Source organism: Antedon mediterranea, chromosome 2 (assembly GCF_964355755.1).
Source record: "Antedon mediterranea chromosome 2, ecAntMedi1.1, whole genome shotgun sequence".
NCBI lineage: Eukaryota > Metazoa > Echinodermata > Crinoidea > Comatulida > Antedonidae > Antedon > Antedon mediterranea.
The window spans coordinates 7,020,787-7,039,733 of NC_092671.1; the positions used below are offsets into that span (position 1 = coordinate 7,020,787).

The 18,947-nt window shown below is 32.8% G+C and overlaps 2 protein-coding genes and 1 long non-coding RNA gene across 3 annotated transcripts; 1 reads left to right on the forward strand and 2 right to left on the reverse strand.

The window, feature by feature from the left end:
* Window positions 1-1,241: 1,241 nt before the first annotated feature.
* LOC140039229 (uncharacterized) lies at window positions 1,242-7,295 on the forward strand. The gene is made up of 13 exons (XM_072084829.1): window positions 1,242-1,401; window positions 1,965-2,226; window positions 2,567-2,717; window positions 2,959-3,081; window positions 3,435-3,549; window positions 4,075-4,238; window positions 4,475-4,576; window positions 4,953-5,030; window positions 5,776-5,896; window positions 5,990-6,114; window positions 6,298-6,468; window positions 6,754-6,844; window positions 7,207-7,295. Exons 1-13 carry the CDS (start codon window positions 1,242-1,244, stop codon window positions 7,293-7,295), a joined length of 1,752 nt encoding a protein of 583 aa, XP_071940930.1.
* Window positions 7,296-9,236: 1,941 nt separating this feature from the next.
* Window positions 9,237-10,562, reverse strand: LOC140039950 (uncharacterized). The gene is made up of 3 exons (XR_011842674.1): window positions 10,507-10,562; window positions 10,111-10,243; window positions 9,237-9,316 (listed from the first exon to the last, which is right to left on the reverse strand). It is a non-coding gene; the product is annotated as an uncharacterized lncRNA (long non-coding RNA).
* A 4,623-nt stretch (window positions 10,563-15,185) lies between these two features.
* LOC140039230 (uncharacterized) lies at window positions 15,186-18,716 on the reverse strand. Its single transcript, XM_072084830.1, has 7 exons — window positions 18,416-18,716; window positions 17,744-18,159; window positions 17,244-17,366; window positions 16,779-16,887; window positions 16,198-16,358; window positions 15,956-16,042; window positions 15,186-15,305 (listed from the first exon to the last, which is right to left on the reverse strand). The coding sequence occupies exons 1-7, from the start codon at window positions 18,714-18,716 to the stop codon at window positions 15,186-15,188; spliced, it is 1,317 nt and encodes a 438-aa protein (XP_071940931.1).
* Between the last annotated feature and the right edge of the window lie 231 nt (window positions 18,717-18,947).

Sequence of the window (18,947 nt, forward strand, 5' to 3'; positions counted from 1 at the left end):
TGTGTTACAACTAACAAATATAAAAAATCGACTTACAGCACCACTTCGGGAATAGAAACATCTGAATTGTTGGAGCCAAATCTGTGTATTATAACATAATATTAAATAATAACATGGATGAAAACTATAGAGAATAACACAAAAAGAAAAGTCTATAAAATATTACAATAATCCATCAAAGTTCTCTAAGCGCTTGTGGAATAACTAATCCGTAACTTACAAAAACTACCATATTTTAGGCCGTGTTTTCTTCACAACATTAACCGATAAAAAGTAACCGATAAACTTCCTGTGGAAACCTGTTTAACCATAGAGATATTATAGTGAACTATAATATCTCTATGGTTTAACCGACTCCACAAGAGAAAAATGTAACGATTAGTATCTCATTCAAACCAGATAATTATCAAATAAATGTGATAAAATTATATTTTAATGAATTACCTGATTCTTGTTTGGCTGCGGAAACACGCCTTAGCAGAATTTAGCTTAGGCGTGTAGACAGGGCTTTAGTCTGTTGGCACTAATCGCTCTGATATAGTTTCTATTTTTTATTTTATTTATTCAAATTCTCACAAAAATGTACAAACAAAGCAAGAAAAAGACAAAACATATATCATCGTAATAATACTGTTATATACAATTTGTCAATAAATAATCCTCACGTGAACAAACGTATTTTGATAATAATATGTAGTAAGATAGAAAGCACTAGTATCAGTGCATTTTAAACTAAGATAACTAAAACAACTGAGCAAAGTCCGTTATTCTATATAATTCACTGCACGTGAATGCGACACAAATCACAGTAGGAAATACATAGTAAGAAGACATTTTTTACGGTAAGATAATGGAATTAAAAACAATATTTTGGTGGTGAAAACGTGAAAATTTAGTCTAGGTGTGAGTGAAGCAGCTTGAAACACAAAACAGTGTGTGAAAACCACCATTGCATATTCTGGGAATGTAAACGGTCATGAGACTGTGGAGGGAGGTCCACCAAACCACCCCGGTTATCCGCTTCTGATGGTACTCCTAGTTTTATATAATTAAGCCAGACTGTAGTGTCATTATTCGTATTTTGCTTATTATTTCAGATGAATTTCCTCTGCCCACTTAGTGTTTTTATGGTGTTGTCCGTCCTCAGTTCTGTATTAGCAGAATTCAATCCCAAAGTATGTAAGCCATATACCCCCAGTGTTAAACAACCCCCGGCATTCCCGAGTTTATTCTACTGGCGAATGGAGGTTAACGAAAATGAACAGCTAACGGCAGACGTACAGCAGTGGGTTGACGGTTATAAACAATCACTAAGTGTCATCTATAATGGTGTTGAGATCAAGACACTCTCAGACTATCAGCTAATGGAACAGTACATCCTGACATACAAACCTTACTATTGTAAATATAAATACGTATTATTTTAAAACTTATAATAATAATAATTTAAGTTAAAACGTATAAATAATTTGACTAATATGATTATGAAATAAAATTAAAACATCCACATGTGGGTGATTATCCGTGAAAGATAGGTTTCCAACGATAACGACGACGACAAAGAAGACGACGTCGATAATAACGTCAACAATAATCTGACACGACAAGTCAGTGTTGGGTAGAGGACCGTGGTCAACAAGCGGCAAATTACGACGTCAACGATTATGATGAAAATGACGCATGATACAAAAACAAGACAGGGATGTCTTGGAACAGATTGACACATCCAAATCTGGACCTACCTTGTCACAAACTGGTTTAGTCGGTGTAGACTAAAGCTCTGTCTACACTATCAAACTAGTGACAAAAAAAATGTGATGTGCCCAAATATGGTAGTGATATTATGTCATCGTCCATATATGGACACATCGCATTTTTTGTCTGTTTTTACTGACAATGGTGGTTTGCAGACAGAAAATTCTATAACATAATCTATTTTATTATATTTATTTTGTCTGTCACAGTCGATAGAGGTATTCCTGAATGCGAAGTACTCAAAGTAGACCTTACTCCATCTACTGAAGGTGTGTACACATCCAAGTCTGGTCCTCTATCAGCTCTCCTTGGCAACCGTATTGTCACCAATAGTTTTAGAGACGATTATCCGTCAGTGTATATTGGTGAATCCGATGTTCGCGGAATACCATGTGATCACTACAGGGCATGTGGGTACTACGCTTTGTATGACACCACTTTTGTTATGGATTACTACATATCAAAATCAGGGTAAGGTAGTATTACACATTTTCTCGTTTATTTTTAAGACGACGCCAATTGTACTGACAACTCAACTAAACTTCCTAATGGGAAAGTTGCTATGCAGGCCTCTCAGATTTAATATGAATACATGTATGAACACAGTGTTGATAAACGGTTGAATGTGATGGTCTTGAAGACGGTGACGATTGTTCATTATTATCAATAAAGGTTGTTGGTTTGACCTGGATCTTGAAAAGCAACTTTCATACTATATTAAGCTGAAGTCGTATACTGTGTTTTCAAGGCAGAGGCAGCATAATTTCCTCTCGTTGTAAGAATAACTTCCAGAAACCATGTTTTGTTTTAGATACCAAACTGCATCTGGAACCGATCCCATACCCGTAAGAGCGGTAGTTGTTGGTGAAGCGATTCTAAAGTCAGGTTATGTGTATCCAATCAACTTTATTTATGAACTGCTATTTTTTCGAACTGATCCGATTCCTGTTATTGTTTTCCAGGTTTGATTTTCTAACTTGTTTAAAGCTCTGTCTACAATATCAAACCAGTTTGCAAACAAAGTGTGATGTTCCCGTAAATGGTAGTGATATGCCCAAATATGGTAGTGTCTGATATGACATAAGTTTGATGGTGTAGACAATGCTTAAGATTGTGTTATTGTATTGGAAAGATTGTGTCACAGCAAAATAAAATAAAAGAGCTATGATGATTTTCCATATTATATATGCTTTCAATTTACAGACACCACCAGGAGTCGGTTGCCCCAATAGAACTAAAACAACACCAATACCAATGCCACCGGACCGGTTTCAAATGAGAGTCGAGGAAATCATTTCATCCAACCAAATAGTATTCTACGTGGATGTAAGTTTGATTCTGAATCAAAGATTTAAGTTTAAACAACAAGTTCTCTGGACTATAACTAGGGATGTAGTGAAAGTACAGGAACACAAATGTACAAATAAATCTAGAAAAAAAAAAGAAAAAAGAAAGAACCAACATTCGTAAAATATGGTACCAGTACATGGGTTTGTCTTATAACATTTACATTATGCCTATTCGGACACTCCTCATTCTGACAGGTTAAGTAAGTACAGTAATGTGTATATCTCTGAGATGGCGATACAATAGACCAACCACAGCAGTGTAATACATTGTCATACATTTATAAATACTAAACAAATGTAATCCTAAAGGTTATGTTACATCATTGATAGGAATGGTATGATTATCCTGCTAATTTAATCAGATTTGACTATGCACCACCAACAGCCATACCACAATACACGTATGGTTTGAATCCTATGAGTGAAATCCATGATTACAATACAGGTTGGTACGCCTACCGTAATTATATGATTTGTATATAGGCCTACAGTATATGTATCAGAGTGGCATAGAATGAGTGACTGCACGGCTGGAAAAGGTAGATCACTGGAAAAATCCCAGTAAAAAATGTTGGAAAGACTTGGGATTCTGGGTCGAATCGCCTCGTGTATGATTCGCCACTGGTATTTCTCTGTTTTTATGCTCCGATGTTCAAGCTTGTTTAGGAATCCGTATGGCCTTATTAGCTTTAGTTATTTACCAGGGTAAAGCTGCGTTCACATCAAGCCCGGATCCGGTCCGGTCCGGTCCGGTAAAGAATAGAAGCGGATTCGGGCTGCACTGATGTGAACACAGATTTAGTGGGATTCAATCATGGTCTAATTATCGATAACTTTCGTGGGTTTGTCATCATATCACCTGGTAAACACTGTAAGTGTAAGTGTGAACAGGCCCTAGAGGAAGACTTTCAGCAAATGATCTCCCTTAATCCACATTTACCAAAATATTCCAAATTCTTTCTAACGTCAGGTATAGCATATCTTATCGACAAATATACCAACAACTGTACTGCCAAACCAATATACAACTCGACTTCTGATTCAGAGCCGACAGATGATCCCCATTACGTTAGATTAAGAACCGGGTCCGAACTGTTTGGTTACGATAAAGTTGACTATAACTACGAGGGTCAGGTAAGAATATAGATATTACTATCCAAGGTTAATTTATAGTCATTGTTTATAGTTGTTACCACTATTTAACCGCCATTAATCATTGTCATAATTCATTTACCCGTCAGTATCTGTACGTTCATAAAGCGATTTGCATGTTTGAGGCCCAGGGAAGTGTATCATTTCACTCTTCCCTGATAGGTCTAGATCTATTAGACATTACTATTAATTGATATCACTTTCCACTTAATTTCCAGAGAACTGTTCGAGGAATATTATGTGATGTTTGGGTCGGAAGCAGAAAAGATTGGCCACCTAACTTTGAAACGGACACTACCTGGGAAATGTATTGGGCTGCAGTTAGTAGGCCTATAATCATTATGTATCTTTTAGAAATGATCTTAATTAATGGTTTGATTTATGGACGAGAGTTACTTGATCAAGATAATCTAATTGACGTCCTCTCTTTTTGTAAAGACACTTTGGTCACTAGGACGTTCATGTCCAGTTCGATATTACGTCCGACTTACAAAGATTAGGCCTACTTCAGATTAATTAAATTAGTAATTTAGTTCAAATTTTAATAGGCCTATTATCATAGTTCTACAATATGAAAAATATCAATATCGACTCTTATGCAAAAAATATACAATATCATAAATTACAATATATATTAATATAATGACTTATTTCTACTGTTCACTTTCATAAGTCTTCTTTTAAAATTGTTAACAGGAAGGATGGGTGGATGATTCTGAAATGACTGGAGTGGCCAACCAACCAATACAACAAAGAGTATACTTTATAAAAGAAGTAAGTCTAAGACCGATCATCTGTAGGCCTATACTGTATCCTCATGACACAGTTAACACCGTACCGTAGGTAAATTATGTAGGCCTACTCATACAATATCGATAATATGCTGTAGTATCATAGTTAAACGTTAATTATGTACGTCCCCAATCAGCTACTACTAAAATAAAACTGCTATTCTACAGTATGCAGGATTATTGTTAATAGAATGAAAGAGAGTGCGTGTTGACTGTTTGTTGGGGCATAATTCAGACGAAACAACATTCTGGCTATCTATATCTCAAATTGTGCACATTAAGTAAAACACAAACAAGCACACATGGAGTAAATGAACACAAATTCAGTAACCGCTTACCGTAAATGTCTCAAGCTGTTATGCCTGCTTGTCCTTATTGCCGTCTTTAAGCTTCCGCATGTCCACTTCGAATGTCCGCATACCTTATTCCGTAACACGTAAGATCTGTTATTCTCAAAAAAGTCATGACGTCACACATAGCCGAATAACCCGAAGAATTGTTCAGTTCACTTTTTTTAATTTCTTTATATATGGTAAACCTCAACTTATCCTAAAGCATCTTTTCCCTTGTCGCATTACGTTTAACAAACGTTTTGCCTTTATTTTATCGGGTCTTTTTATTATTTAATATTTTGCTAACCATTTGATATTCATTGGCCTACAGATATTTTAAATTAGTGAGAAATCTATTTTACACTTTCATTAATCGTTTTCAATATTCAATTTTAGGAAACGGATATTATTATCAACACTTACAAATACAACGAAGAACCGATATCATACGCAGATTTCGATATTAGTCCCTGTTACCGCGATGAAGCTCATATGAGAGGACAATTTCAAATGTCAGGTATGCAATTTAAACTGTGTACATTATTTTAACTTAATAAACGCTATACTTCGGAGTTAAGCTTCAAGTTAATGCTTATACTATTTCATGTAGATGAAAAAAACGGCGAAGACACAATAGACTTTGTTAGCAACAACGAATTAATATTTATTGAGGATGTTCGTAATTCTATCGCAGTCGCAGCAAAAGTTTCACCAATTCGAATTACTGATATATGGGTAAGTATATAACCAAAGGCAAGGTATTTAAAAACATATGGGTATGACTAGTTTTAAATTAATATACAAAAACAAAAATAGCCAAAGAGGATTTGCAAGCTGTTAGTAAACCCTGTTCTTTTTAAGACTAAAAAGTATTCTGGAAAGTTTTTCTGAATCGTTAACAAACAACATGTATTATAGATTCGTTACACGAGCACAGTGTGGGTAGCATTTAAACTTCTTGATACGCCAAGCATACACGGTGACGTAGAAAATCCTGTAAAAGAGCCAGGCCTATCAGAGGCTTTTACAAACATAGAGACGGTCGTCAATGATGGTGGACTGACGGTGAAGATGATAAAATCAGATAAGGTATTTTTAATTTTTCAAAAAATGTAAACATTTCTGCCATATAAAATACAAAGAAAAAACGAAATAAAAAAAGGCATGGAAAGACCAAACAGGTAGGCCTACTAAAAACCTATGCTAGTTGGTCAACACAGAACAGTGCATAGAAATAAACAAAATAATTTCATTCCACAATTAAAGCATCTACAAGCGACCAACTACACACATTTTGAACATCAAAATTGTAAGCCTATTTATTATTTTCACTGTAATTTTCAATTCATAACATTTTATATTTCGAAAATTTAGAGCGAGATAACACTTTCTGCACAGCCAGAAACACTATCAACTGGCGCTATAGATCCAAACCTACCTGAACCAGATAAGACTTATTCAAGCGGTACGTACTAGTGTAGTAATGTTCAATTTCACTTTACCATGATAAATAATATAGTGGTTTTATACAAGTGGGTGCATATAGTTACATGAAAAATAATAATAGCTCATTAATAAAAATGTTCTTATGAATTAAGAATTTGTTAACAAGAAACCACAATTTTAAAACATACATTTTTCCTCATTTAACATGATTAGAAATCGTTTTCTACTATTCCTGCTTCTACAATGTACCACCCGTCTGACGTGATTTCAATGACTTGCGATAGTCAGTTAAGATGTACCTAGTGACGGGTCATTGCATTTCAATTTGTTTCTATGTGTTTATATGTAACTGTATATATATTTTGTTATGGTTTCTTTTAGGAATGATGGCAGGTGTTGCCTGTGGAACTGCATTGGTTGGTTTAATAATTGGCGGTAGCATAGGTTATGTTATATTTCTACGACGCTAAGTTTTTAACATACACATTGAAGTTTAATAATTACATATTTCATGCTTGTACAGCTGTAACTATTAACAAATTGCAAATGAAAGAAAAGAAGACTAAATTTATGACATTAAACAAAAATATATCTTCAGTTAATTTGCGCTTTCATTAGTTGTTGCATCACCAGATCATTGGATCAACATCACTCTGTTGTATATATATATATATATATATATATTAGCATGAAGTGCGTGCCATACATATCTTTGTTTTGTATCAACAAAATGCATAATGGATTATTAAAAATTAGTTTGTGAACTTGTTTTTTATTACTGTTTCTATTCTACATCCGGAAATCACATTCTATCACTAATGGGGTACTGTATTGTATGGCGGTATAACGGGCAGCACTCGATTACCAACCACTACCATTCTCGGTGTGTTCCGACGTACGTGTTGAATAATACATACATGGGTCGTGCATTGTCTATGTAACCAAACCAAGATTTTTTACCAACATTTTCAGTAACCGTAACGTCCTTATTCATATGCGTAAACTACCAGGTATCTGCTAATATCTCTTGAGCCGGTAATCCACCAGATGATTTACCGTTAGAATCACCTTTTTTCTTGGCAAAATAAAACATAAAGGCAACAGCTAAAAGGATGCCGATGATGCATGTCCCAAGTGCCACACCAATAACAGCACCTTAAACAAAAAAAAGATAAGTAATGAAGATTGTGTTTATTAAATAAGATAAGATTTGATTTATATGTATATCAATAAAAACATATAAAATGTATGATACAAGATATATAAATATATACAATTTCAATTTAAAAGAGGAAAAAATTATAGAAACGGAGATGCAGGATAGCCCATGAAAGTCTCGATGTGGGACATATTTCCAATGCGGTCCTCACACAGAAATTATGCGATCTTCGAATTTATTAATTAGAGATAATTTTCTAGCCTGCTAGATTAAAGAATGGAATTGATTTTCAGTTAATTTTGTTGAGAAGTGAAAATAGTGCGAAATAACACATACCTTCTAAGTTTTGTGTTTTAGCTTTCAAATACAAATTTTAGTACTTACCGACTTTATGGTCACCTGCGTCTGGTTCTGTTTGGGTAATGGTTTGAAAACTATTATGGTCGACCAGGAATAGGTATATCTAGAATAGGTGAGATAGAAAATGAGAGTTGAAATGTTTTCATTTGGATGGGTAAACTGAAAAATACATTTAACATAAGCTTTTGAAAATTGACTAAGAAAGAGATGGAGAGACGAACAAAGTTAATCAGAAGACTGCAAGACCATTTCATGGAAAATGTTAATGTTAATCTTAAGCTCTGTCTACACTATCTAATGTTATGTTACAAAAAAATGTGATGTACCCATTTATGGACATGATGATGTATTATCACTAACCTAATTAAGCATATCACTACCATATTTGGGCACATCACTTTAGTTCTAAATGTACACAAGATTGAATCATTATCTCTTTCTCTTGTTTGTCGCCACTTGCACTGTTTCTTTGAAAACATTCCGTAGCCATCGCATTATTTACCAAAATCAAAAAGAAACAATTATCTGTTTAATAGTGAATAAATATTTAATCACTTACCGATTCACCTTCTTCTTCCATTCCTTTCATTGGTGTATTATCTCCGTTGATAATCATAGTGATAATAAATGATCCACTATCTACAGCAACTTTCAGAGCAGACGAGGCATCATCAACGCTCCGCTCTTCAACAATGTTACTTTTGTCCAATATTGTGAATCTGATTAAAACTTTATCAGCAGATTTCGACAGATGAGTCTAGATATAAAAAAACAAAAAAAAACATTTGATACATAAATAAACAAAACAACAAACAAAGTTCAATGTTTATAAAGTTTTAATTTCGATTAAGGATTTCGTTACCGTTATTGAATGAATGCGAATTGGTGAAATTCCAGCAGTTCTTGACAAAATGAGAAGAGTGGTAGACCTGAACCATTCGTTGTACTTCTCAATTACGGTCCAGTAACTTCCTATTAAACGAGATATAACCTTTCAACTCTATTTATTTACAAACAAATTGTACTGTACTGTATTTACTCACACATGAGTAAAATTGCAATAATAATAATTCCATTTTTTCCAGGTTTGTTTGTATTGTTTCTCTGCACGCACACATAACATTGACATTAATAAAACAAAGTTTGTGTTGGAGACAAAATTTAAGTCATGGTCACCAGATTAAAATTTTAAAATAAAATAAAATATATTAAAATAAAATAGAATAAATAAAATATTGAAGTTTGCAAGAACAACTAATAATATTAAGAAACAGTAGCAAGAGATTTAATTGCAAGTTTGATGAACATTACATTACTTTCAGCTTTATCAAATTCGAATTAAAATTCCAGACAACTTTTTGATTATTGTATTGTTAATTCAACGACTGGTTAACAAATTCTATAAAGGCCTACTATGACATTTGCACAATTAATACTGTATAAACTCAAAAAATGGTTATATGCATTTTTAGCGACTGTTCTTTCAGAGAAATTCACTCTTCCCTGGTTCCATCACGTAGACGAGGCATTGTGTGCGAGATGTTATTAAAGAATCATGTAAATCGGCCTTACGTTGTAAAATTCGGTCAAAAATGTAAAACTGAAATTGGGATAATACCGTTTAAAGTTATATAATGTTCACCTTCCAATTCAGCTGGCGTTTAGCCATGAAAAACATTTATATAGTACCTTTACCGATATAAAAGCACGCTTTACAGTAAACATATCTATTTTATTAATTAGATTTTAAAATAGGACAACATTACCTGCCATTGCCATTTGAAATTTTAAGTTGTTTGCCTGATTATAACATTGACTGACATCAAAAACATTACTTCGTGGATGATTGGTATTAAAGTTGTACATATTCACCATAATAAGCTGATCTTCAATTGGACCCTTATAAAATAAGAATAATAAATAAAATAAGAAGCTATGTTATTCGAATACGCAAAAAGTTTGTTTTATTCGGTACAATCAACATACCAAGGATTACCCATAAAGCTAAACAAGCTTATTTCCAATTGGGTCCTTATAATAAAAAAGTTAATTTTTTTATGTTAAAAAATGTAATTTACTGTTGAATATAAAGTGGTTTTAAATGTATATACAATCTGTAATGATGCCTGTATTATATAATTATTATAGACACATTTACATACCTCATGCCTAGCTTCTATGTGGATTGGCATCTTCTGTGTTAATACATCCGTTGTAATAATTTGAAAACTATCCTAAAATGAAAACAAACATTCATTTCATTTCATTTATTTCGAAAATACAGACAAACAACCTTTAATCGTCACGAAATAGCCGTCATGAAACGGTAACCGGTTAGCTAATCATCATTGATAAACGGGCATAACTTGTGATGTAAGCGAGATTATGATATACTACCGTACTTGTTGATTATTTCACTTACAAGTGCGTAATAAACTTCAATAATCCATGAACTTTCTTGAACCGTTCCTTCTTCAAACGTTACCTGCGTTGACCACACATTGGCCATTAGCTCACGATGTGGATACTGCAAAAGAACAATTATTGTAATATCGTCATTTTACCTGGCGTTGTGTAAACGAATATAGGCCTAACGCAATAATTGTCACAAACATGCGTCACACCACGTCGACGTCATTGATTTCCACCCCCTTAACCTCTCAACATTAAATATCAGTTCTCTATCTATATTTAATAGCAGTTAACCTTGCTATTTGACGCGTGACGTAATAAAGAGAGGATATAATCTAATCTAATCTTAGAAAACTTTAGGTGTAAGATGAATAAGCCCAGTTATAGGAAGCCAAAACAAATCATTTACCTGCCCACGGTATGTAAAATTCAAATTATCTTTGCCAAAAAACATCTCCGATGCCGTACGCATCGCTGGTATATCTGAACCAATCACTGACGTCGGTGAGGTTTTCTGTATCTTTTGAATTGTACAATTTCCATGATACAAATCTAATATATGTGACACACCTAAAAACCATCCCAAAAGTAAATAGAAACATATTTTAAATATAATATATGATAGCAGTTCTTTGAGAAAAATAATCCTGAACAAAATTGAGGGAGGGAAGGATATGTATCAACAATTATAATGTTCAAATTGACATGGATAACTACAGTAAGTGTATATATCAATTACCATACCGTATAGTTGATATACCAATAAGAGTATTATTATTGCATAGCAATTTCTCAATATTGTATACCTGTGTTGTAGTCATCTATATAGGAGATTGACACTGGACTGTTGTAGTCAAACATATCAGCGTAATACTGAACAGAAGACTTCAAGTCAGTACGGATCAATTGGTACTCATAATCATAATATTGCTGCCAAATAATGCAAAAAGTATATTTTTTTTTAATGGAATCAATGATTTGTTAGTATCAGTATATAAAGTAGTAATATGGTTTTTTTTTATCTCAATAATGTATCTTTTGTGAACACTGAGTAGTATTGCAATGGCTAAATTATTAATGATTATAAATTATCTTTTCTAGAGTGAGATTCAATCATTGCATATACCTAATAATTACATACATCAACATTTATAAATACTGTATTTTTTATAAAAAAACTAACTATAAAAATTGAAGTAAAAAAAATCATAATCCAGCTGAAGAATTAATAAAAATTAATTCAATCTGGATTAAAAACTAAGCGCTGGTAAAATAGTTGTAATCTTTAATTCATCTTCATCTAATAAAGAAAAGTTTAAAACAAATACAACCTTTAACTAATTAACACTTGAAGATCAACTATTTGCTTACGTCATAATTATATTTATACTTCGCATTTGGTATGATTTCTTCCCCCTTGTAAGTGAAAGACAAAGGCGTAGTAGGCATTTCCAATTCATTTTCGACTAAATCACCAGTACACACAGTTCCCGGTGGAATCTAAAATAAAGGATTATATACAAATATCAAGTTAATGGTAGTGATAATATTCTTCTTCAAGATAAAAGGTGGAATTAAAATTTTAAAAAGAAAGAAAACACCATTCCTCAGCTAAAATTAGAAATTTGTTCCTTAGGACGACACGTCGTCAATTTTGTTAATTGATTAGTTATGTTTATATCACTACATTTCCCTTCCTGATTTAATTAGTCAACTTTTTAAAGAGTTTAGTTATTTCTCATTTTAGGCTATAGGGACTATACTTTTTTACAAACAAACATTTTGTTTACCAGGAATGGATTGTTTCCGTCTGTGTATACGTTGAATCTGAATGCGAAATAATCATAGATATGATCAAATTCTTTCATCGTCTCCAGATTCGCCAAATCGATTCCTTTTCCACGAACATGTGTACGGACGAGCGTTTGTGGCCAATTGGTGGCGGTTTTGTATTCAGGTTTAGAGAAGTACCAGTCAATAGTAAATGTAGCTTGAATTTTTGGCCAGTAGACACATGACTGCCAGTGATTCACTGGCACACCTCGTATCACTGCTTCGCCTATGTAGTTTTCATTTCCTCTTAACCGTATGAGTGTACTTAAGGTAAAAATTCCATCAATCTTTCCTGCAGCTCCATAAGCAATAACTGAGCAAATACTTCCTATTTCAATTTAAAGAATGATTATTGTTATCTTATATAACCTGCTAATTTAGTTTAAAAAACAAGAAAAAGAAATTGGAAGATAAGAAAAAAGAACGAAAGAAAAAAACGAATATTTAAAAAAAGGAGTGAAAAATAAAAATAAGAAAAAGAAAAAAGAAAGGAAAAAACAAAAATAAATTAAAACAAGAAAAAAAATATTTGAAGAAGAAAAACAAAAATTTAAAAAAAGAAAGAAAGACACAAATAAGGAAATCCCTTTAATAGTGGCGAGATAATGATAATATAAACAATAAGATTACCTTGGATCCTGTACAAGTATTCGTAATTTAAATCAAAAATAAATTGTTGGTTCACGCCATCGTACGTGTATATAAAAGCGGCTTTATTATTCGTTCCATCGTAGTACTCGTCTGCTTCAAACTTGTAGGCCTCTCCCTCCAGGATCTTCCCTTCAATCTTGAGTTGATAGTTAGGTGGAAAAACTGGCATTGGCATTGTGTTGTAGGGAACCTCTGGTTCACATACTGTCTTATCACCTAAAATCAAAAGTATATCAATTATGTTTTCTTTATTTGATATCTAATATATAACAATTTGTAAACCGGAGACTTAATTAGAGCATTGTTTGTTGTTATAGGCCTATTTTTACGTTAATAGCAAATACATTATCAAAATATTGGTAGTAAAATATAACAGGTAGGACAATTCATTCTCTATCTAAAAATGATTATTTGCTGGGTATATTTCTTTCATACTTTGCACCCAACGTAAAATTTAATTTTAAAGTGGAAGTCAGTAGACGTCTAACCTTTAAAGTCGATATGATCAGGAACAGAAACATCGTCACGAAGACTGTTTGGTTCGGCTTGAAATTGTAAAACCTTAGTAAAAGAAAACATCAATACACTATAAAGCACAATGCTCTAAGATTATGTGACATACCGTATGCTCTTCCTCAAATTTTATATAATATAATTATTGTATTGAAATTATCCCCATATTCTAATACTTATATAGACACAGTATTTCTCTGTTAGTTATATGATACTATTATTTATAGAAACATTTTGAACTTACGACAAGCTCTCCGTTATCTATTGCTGTGCGAAGGTTTTCTATGCCCTCATCCAACGTTGTCTCAGAAACAGGATTGAGTGCACTGCCTTCTATTGGTGCGCGATTTGTCATTGTGAATTCAACATACACTCTCGTAGTATCATGGTCAATCTGTAAGTACAACATGATAGGCCACTCAATTCTCAGTACTGTATCTCGATTTCTCCAGTATCATAGGGATATTCGGTAATGCAACATGTATCTCCTAGGACCTAATGTACCATAACCTAACACTGTCCCCTTACATGATACAGGCACCGATTCGTTTTTAACACGGTCTTATTTCTCCAATTATACTCTTATTTCATGTTTATTGCTTGTAATAATTATTATTCTTGTTATATTTTTCTTGCATATTGTTCAATTAATAAGTGACTGAATGAAGTATTTTATGAAGCAAGCACTGTACGTTTTTTACTATTATTAGAAAACTAAGAAGGGCGCTTCTCAAACAGAAAACGTATAGGTAAAGCTCTGTCTACACTAAATGGACATGATGATGTCATATCACTATCATATTTTGGAACATCACTACTATATTTGGACACATCACACTTTTTTGTCAAACTAGTTTGATAGTGTAGACAGAGCTTACTGCTCTTTAAACATCTTAAGTAACAATAAAGAATAAAATCAACAACACTATATAGGCCTACTATCTAGCAAACATAAAAAAAAGTCATACTTGCAAACTCTGAACTCTGATTGGTGAAATTTCAGCAGTTTGTGAAATTGTTATTTGCGTCAGTGAAATAAATTCTTGCAGATTAGAGATGTTTTCGTATTTTGCTTTAAAGATCCAAAGTGTATTTATTGTTAATGTAGCTTATACAAGCTTTTTTTACACGTTGGAATTCGAAAGGTTGAAAGGAATTCTTTGAAGCATTGTAATTGAGGCATTGGAAGACCGACATATAAGCCTACCTATGCTAATCTACTACAGTACACAATATATGCAGATTATTTACAAATGTTTACCTTCAAAATAAAATTGAAGTCTAGCTTTATTTTCGCCGTCAAAGCAACGTCCGATGTCGAAGTTAGCTGTGTCGGGATGAATGTTGTTAAAGTCGAAATAGCTGTATTCGAGCGCTACTGGTGTACCCTATAAAAAAATAAAAAAAACTTTTTTATTTATTTTATTTTATATTAAAAAAATTTCTTCCAAGGATAATAAATCGTTAACGTTACCTGAGTCGTGACATATGAAAGCCCAATGGGTATGTTTGTCATTTCTGCGTTACCCTCTGCAGTTGCCGTCCAATCATTCTAAAATTGGATTGAAAAAAATGAAACATATATTTAAATCTAACTTTAGGCAAAGTAGTGATTGAATGGAACAATATACTAATAGAGAACTTGAAAGGTTTAACGCCTACATGGCAATTTAACATAAAGTCTATCTATACACAAACACATCAAACTCTTATTACGATATTTTGGTTAAAGCAATCAGGGTTCCGTTGAACAATTAATTCTACCGCTTTATGATACTGTGGGTTAAATCATGAGTCTATTTCTCATGACAATTTACAACTCCACTCCCAAAGACCTAATAATAAGTCTTTGTTTATGTAGAGCATCTTGTGTATATGTTTGTCTTGTGAAATTATTAAATAGTTTATCCATCCTGTAATTGGCGGGTTACTCGCTGTTGGATGAGTATGAAATAAAATAAAAAATAAAAAAAATAAAATAAAATATTGTTAAAAAGGTAATGCTTATGCACCACTATTTTATGTCTGAAATTGCAGTTTCAATTTCATTACTTCCTGGAAAAATATTTATATAATTATAGGCAAATTATAATAGTGGTGTCACGAAGATACACTTAATTCAAAATTGCGTATGATTACATTTTTTTTGTTTATTTGTTAGACTATTAAGATGTATTATTGAGATAAAATTGCTTGATTTACCGTTGAAAAAAGCCAGTCAATTGTAACGTTGCCCTGTTCTTCTAAAATATCTGTGTATATGTCACATTCTACGTCTCGTATAGGAGTCTGTATTAAGATAATAACATTCTAGATATAAATCATTTAATAACTTTTGACATTGTTTTAACTTTGAATATTTATTCTGTAAATGTTACCAAATTAGAACAACATTTAGTGCGCAGAGCTGAAGCCTATATGAATGGTTTCAAAATACGCCTTACCACACTCTTGTAGAAATATTCCGTGTCTAAGTAAAATAGTTCTGCAATTGTTGCCATTCGTACATTGCCACCTTGTCCCACAGGTCTACCCGATGTATCTGAGATTGGAATTGGTTGAATTGAACAATTCCCGTCTAGCTTATTGATAGTGTACGCAACACCTGTATAATGATATAATGATTCAACAATAGATAATTCATTATATTGTTTTAATAGTAGAACAACAACTAACTTACTAACTATAGAATAACTATATAACTCTGTAGCCACTGTCGATATTCAGAAGCTACAAAGAAGTCGGTTGTTATAAAAAAAAAATCAGCAGAGATTAAAACATTTTAGTATTTTTTTGTCATTATAACTCAGTTAATTTGCAGGTGTTCACATCATAGATTACATCAATACATTATATAAATAGATACGGTAAATATTATAATAATTTGTTTCTTTATCTATACAGTGAAAAGAGAGATTCTGTGCGTTTATTCGTTATATATATTTTTTTAACATGACCGGAATTTAGATTGCTTAGAAATACATATGAAAACCGCCCTGGGCGGTTATCTTTGCTAGTGTACAACCTGTGTTGAAGTCATCAATTCTTGTTGTAGGAACTGTTCCATAGTCAAAAGAATCAGATATCGGAATGTAGTCCACACGTGATAGATTCATACCATAGTCATACCATTCCTTGAATAGATATTAATGAATGGAACATGAAGCAGTAACAATTAACAATAATCTGACGTACTCTTCTACGTTTTCACGTAAATCTAACAACAAATGCATACTTTTTCAAGGGTTTCCTTTTGTACATATATGCCTATATAATTTGATTTGAAAGATCGTATGATGCTTACCTCAATAGCCTATTGAATGTAAATTTAGGGTTTCTGCTAACTTGTTTTGTTAGATTTATCAAGTTTAAGCTAAGACTATTTATTCTTTGAACTATTTGAAGTGAGGGGTGATCGATAAAAAGTTTAAAATAATAAACATTTTAACCTCCTGAAAAAAGAATTTAAAAAAAAATCTCGATTACTAACATCAATGTAAGTGAATACAGAGTACTGCGGTATTGCAAGTTCGCTTCTAATTTTAAACTGTTGAGCAATTTCTGGTAGTTGTCTTTGGTTTTGTGAATCTGGACAGTAGACGCCAAATGGTACCTACAACAGAACAAAACACGTAATATAAATGTTATCATCATTATAGTCCATAATCCATCCATACATTTTAAACAAAGTAAAACTAAATTCATTCTTACTCATTTTGTATTCAGGCGATCCATATTCAATCTGTCTATTATACGAACATTAAGGATGCTACCAATTGTTATAACAATACCTACAATACCACTCAGCTGAAAATACCTTATTGGAAATTACTAGGGAGGAAAAGGCATAAAAAGACTCGCCACCCTAGAAAACGATACCTATTTTTCTTTATATTTAAGAACGTGTATAAGGCATAGTTATAATTATTATGGCAATGCTAAAATCAACACTTATTATAGCATAAAACAAATACACAATTCTATTCAAACCTGGTATAAAAAATCGGGAATAAATCCCTGTGGACGAAACCAGATGTACTCCACAAAATATTCGTAATCTACCATTTCTGTTGGTTTTCCTGGTGTTGTGTCGTTTAGGCCCCGTCCCATGATCTTTAAACGAACAGGGCGCTGTTGATTACCACCCGCCGTGTCGTAATCTTCAGATGAAAACTGAAATTCTGCTTGATATGTAGCGTTCACTGGTTCGTAATATATACATGTTTTCCACATATTTGTTGGTATACCGCGAGCATTGCCTTGTCCTATATACTCCCATTCGTTGAGATACAATCCAAAATTTGGAAGATCCACCAATACAATATTCTCATTCTGAATATTAATGTTTCGAATACCACCAAACGCAGCGCCCGTGGCATTGAATCTAGTTGTAACGCAATCTGGATCTGATAAATACAATGACTAGTTATTAAACTTGACGCAGGCAGGCGTCACCCGAAAAAAACAAATGTGTTGTCTAATAAATAATTCTGAAATGATTATGGATTTATAAACTTGGGCCTTTGACACTGATTTTCATTTTTCTAAAATAAAACTATTTTATTTAATTTTAATTATGTACATTATTAATTATAAAGATTTTAGAAAATGAACTTGCAATAAAGGACGGGATTAAGGTATGCAAAAACCTATCAGTCTTACAATGCATTGTGTATGCCTCTTGTTCGGCGTAGATGAGAACAAATTCGACACCGTTAACCCAGTATTGTGTTTTCATCTTTAAATTTTCTTGATCAACAATTTGGTGCGCTTCAATAGACAAAGCGTACGGTTTGATTAAGTTTATTTCTAGTTTTGTTTCAAACGCAGGCTTGGGAAAGCGTGGAAACGGCTTAGACGGTGGGTTGTCGGGTGGTGTACAAATAGATGTATCACCTGGAAAATCATCACAGGTAGATAGTCCTATCAAATAAATCGCAAATACACATATATTCCTCTTCATTGTTTGTTGTTTTTTCAGCTATAAAAAGACAAAATAGAAAGCAATGAATGAGTGATGATTGAGTTTGAATTCAGAACACTGCCTCTAAATGGTAATTTCATATTGAATGTGTAGGCCTGAATGTTCAAATTATATATTCCAGTTGACAAAATAATGGAAAAAAAAACATTGAACTGTACATTAATAGTTATCTTCGTATCCATCTTTTTTCGTTCTAATATTGGAGAAAAT

Excerpts from the sequence above, each read along its gene's own strand:
- LOC140039229 (XM_072084829.1), top strand. The coding sequence starts at position 1,242 with ATGGAGGTTAACGAAAATGAACAGCTAACGGCAGACGTACAGCAGTGG. Across the intron at positions 2,227-2,566 it reads TACTACATATCAAAATCAGG|ATACCAAACTGCATCTGGAA; the intron begins GTAAGGTAGTAT and ends GTTTTGTTTTAG. Across the intron at positions 6,469-6,753 it reads AGATGATAAAATCAGATAAG|AGCGAGATAACACTTTCTGC; the intron begins GTATTTTTAATT and ends TCGAAAATTTAG.
- LOC140039230 (XM_072084830.1), bottom strand. The coding sequence starts at position 18,716 with ATGAAGAGGAATATATGTGTATTTGCGATTTATTTGATAGGACTATCT. Across the intron at positions 17,367-17,743 it reads TTCCCGATTTTTTATACCAG|GTACCATTTGGCGTCTACTG; the intron begins GTTTGAATAGAA and ends GTTCTGTTGTAG. Across the intron at positions 16,043-16,197 it reads AATATTTCTACAAGAGTGTG|ACTCCTATACGAGACGTAGA; the intron begins GTAAGGCGTATT and ends ATCTTAATACAG.